At 46.5% G+C, this 2,218-nt stretch overlaps 1 protein-coding gene across 1 annotated transcript in view; it reads right to left on the bottom strand.

Moving 5' to 3' along the window:
• Positions 1-335: 335 nt before the first annotated feature.
• LOC107092786 (transcriptional repressor CTCF-like) overlaps positions 336-2,218 on the bottom strand; it is a 7,589-nt gene continuing 5,706 nt past the window's right edge. Inside the window, exon 11 of the mRNA XM_015387441.1 lies at positions 336-1,908. Within this exon, the coding sequence (XP_015242927.1) occupies positions 1,685-1,908 (224 nt within the window). The 3' untranslated portion in view covers positions 336-1,684. The remainder of the gene's footprint in view (positions 1,909-2,218) is intronic.

The following is a 2,218-nucleotide window of genomic DNA, read 5'->3' as shown; positions in this document are numbered from 1 at the left end:
ATGACTACTTCAGATGCTGCCCCACCCTCCAGAGACAAACCAATCACAGTTAGAGTAGTCCTAATGATCTTATTTTTTTTTTAAATAAAGAATCCCATAGAATCAAACATTTTAGTTTATTATCGATATTTTTTCAATATTATAAAAATTATATTCCTGTTTTCTTAAAGATGTAATCTAGACTATGTATGCAATACATGTTATTTAACCTTTGACCCATTTACTGCATAGGACTTTGGTTCCTACAGCTTACTTCTACGCTCCAGTTTTCTCTCCTGTTTGCAAAAACAACACAACTAAAGCATGATGGGAAAGAACCACCCAGCAGCCTGAGACCCGGTCCACAACTTTTATTTTTTATTTTATCGATGGAGAGAAAAAGCTTAAGGAATGACATGGTCAGCGTTTCTCTGCAGAGAACATGATAAAACAGGCGTCCAGCAGTAAGAGCTGATCCTGCTTTGCGTCAGCAGAACATGGAAGGATCAACAGAACCGAGGAGAACCGGCCCCGGCGAGGGAAAAGGCGGGAACCTTTCAGCCAGAGGCCGACATCGGATCCCCGAGCAGCAAACCTTTCAGAACCAGGAAAACTCAACGAGTCGGGCTCAGAGGTTCAGACACACATTTAGCAAAAACAGTAAAAATAATAAAAGGAGTAAAAATATCAAAAAGACCAGAAGCTGGGAGACAAAGACGGACTGATCTGGTTCAGTTCCGACTGATCCGCCGTCAGAAAAAAGGAAAATCTGTTTCTAAAAATCAGGAAAGCTTTATCGACATGAATCCATGGGTCCGCTGCCCGTAGCGGTGGAGTGACACCAGAACCACCGGGTTCCGTCTGAGGACTGAAGTATGAAAAGTCAGGAAACATCTAGAATGGTCCACATCAGCCTGAAGGTCTGATTCAGGAAGAACTTCCAACAACATGATGAGATGGAGGAGCGTTGGTGTTACAATCCGGAAAAAAATAAAAATAAAATCCGGATTAAAACACCGCCTGACTACGACCGCCAAAGATTTCCTCCACTTCCTCACTCCGAAACGTCCCGGCAGTCCCGTCGGACGGAGACAGGAAAACAGGACCACCTGACGGAGGACAGATCTATTCTCAGTAGTTCTTTCCTCTCTGCTTTTCAGTTTATCTATTCCTCCAATTTGGAGTAACTAAAGCGACCGAGGCGCCGCCCTTCTGAGGCTAACTCCGTGGCTCCACTGGTCCGGGCCTCAGGCGTCGGGAGACACGGAAACATGGAACCCAGATTATTTCTACTTTAACCGTCTCTAATGCTCTCACTCCAACCACACCAACAGGCTTCGCTGAAATAAAAACTAGATCTTAGTAAAGGACGACTACCGGGACAAACTTTGGGTTTAACTTCATGTCCAACGCTGCAGAAATGAAACACGACCCAAAGGAAGGGTTCCTCTACAAGTCCAAAGCAGGAAGCAGACCTTCCAGTCTGAAACCACGGCTTGTTCTTGCGTTGGAGCGTTTGCCTCTTAGGGCCTGGGAACGGGCGGGGCTGCGGCGCTGATGGAGTTAGAGGAACGGGAGAGGGAACAGACACAGAGAGAGGATGTGGCTTTGAGCAGCAGGAAACATGCAGATTCATTCAGAACATTCAGAAGAAGAAAGATGTGAGAGCTGGGATCAGCGGCTGGAGCAGGTTCTGGAGGCGGCTTCACCGGTCCATCATGCTCAGGATCATCTCTGGGGTCAGGTCTCCGTTAGCAGCAGCGGCCGTCGTTTCCTCGCTCACAGCCAGCTCCACCTCCTCCGCCCCTCCCTCCTCGGTCAGCCCTTCGACCTGCTTCTCAGGAGTCGTGCCGTCGGCCTCCTCCTTCTTCACGATGATGTTCTCCACGGCGCCCATCAGCTCGTCCTTCACCTGAACAGTGGCGACGACTGAAAGACAAAGAAGAGCAAAGACGTGAGGACCGACAGATGAAGACGGTGTTCCGTCAGACCAGCATACCCATAGTCAATACCCCTTTAGTTTAGTTTACCCCTTTAGTTTACCCATTTAGTTTACCCCTTTAGTTTATCCCTTTTGTTTACCCCTTTAGTTTATCCCTTTTGTTTACCCCTTTAGTTTATCCCTTTTGTTTACCACTTTAGTTTATCCCTTTAGTTTACCCCTTTAGTTTATCCCTTTAGTTTACCCCTTTAGTTTATCACTTTTGTTTATCACTTTTGTTTACCCCTTTAGTTTATC

The sequence above is a fragment of the Cyprinodon variegatus genome, unplaced genomic scaffold (genome assembly GCF_000732505.1).
Source record: "Cyprinodon variegatus isolate N-32 unplaced genomic scaffold, C_variegatus-1.0 Scaffold394, whole genome shotgun sequence".
NCBI classification, from domain to species: domain Eukaryota; kingdom Metazoa; phylum Chordata; class Actinopteri; order Cyprinodontiformes; family Cyprinodontidae; genus Cyprinodon; species Cyprinodon variegatus.
Note: the sequence above shows the minus strand (reverse complement) of the source record. Positions and strands in the feature narration are given on the sequence as shown.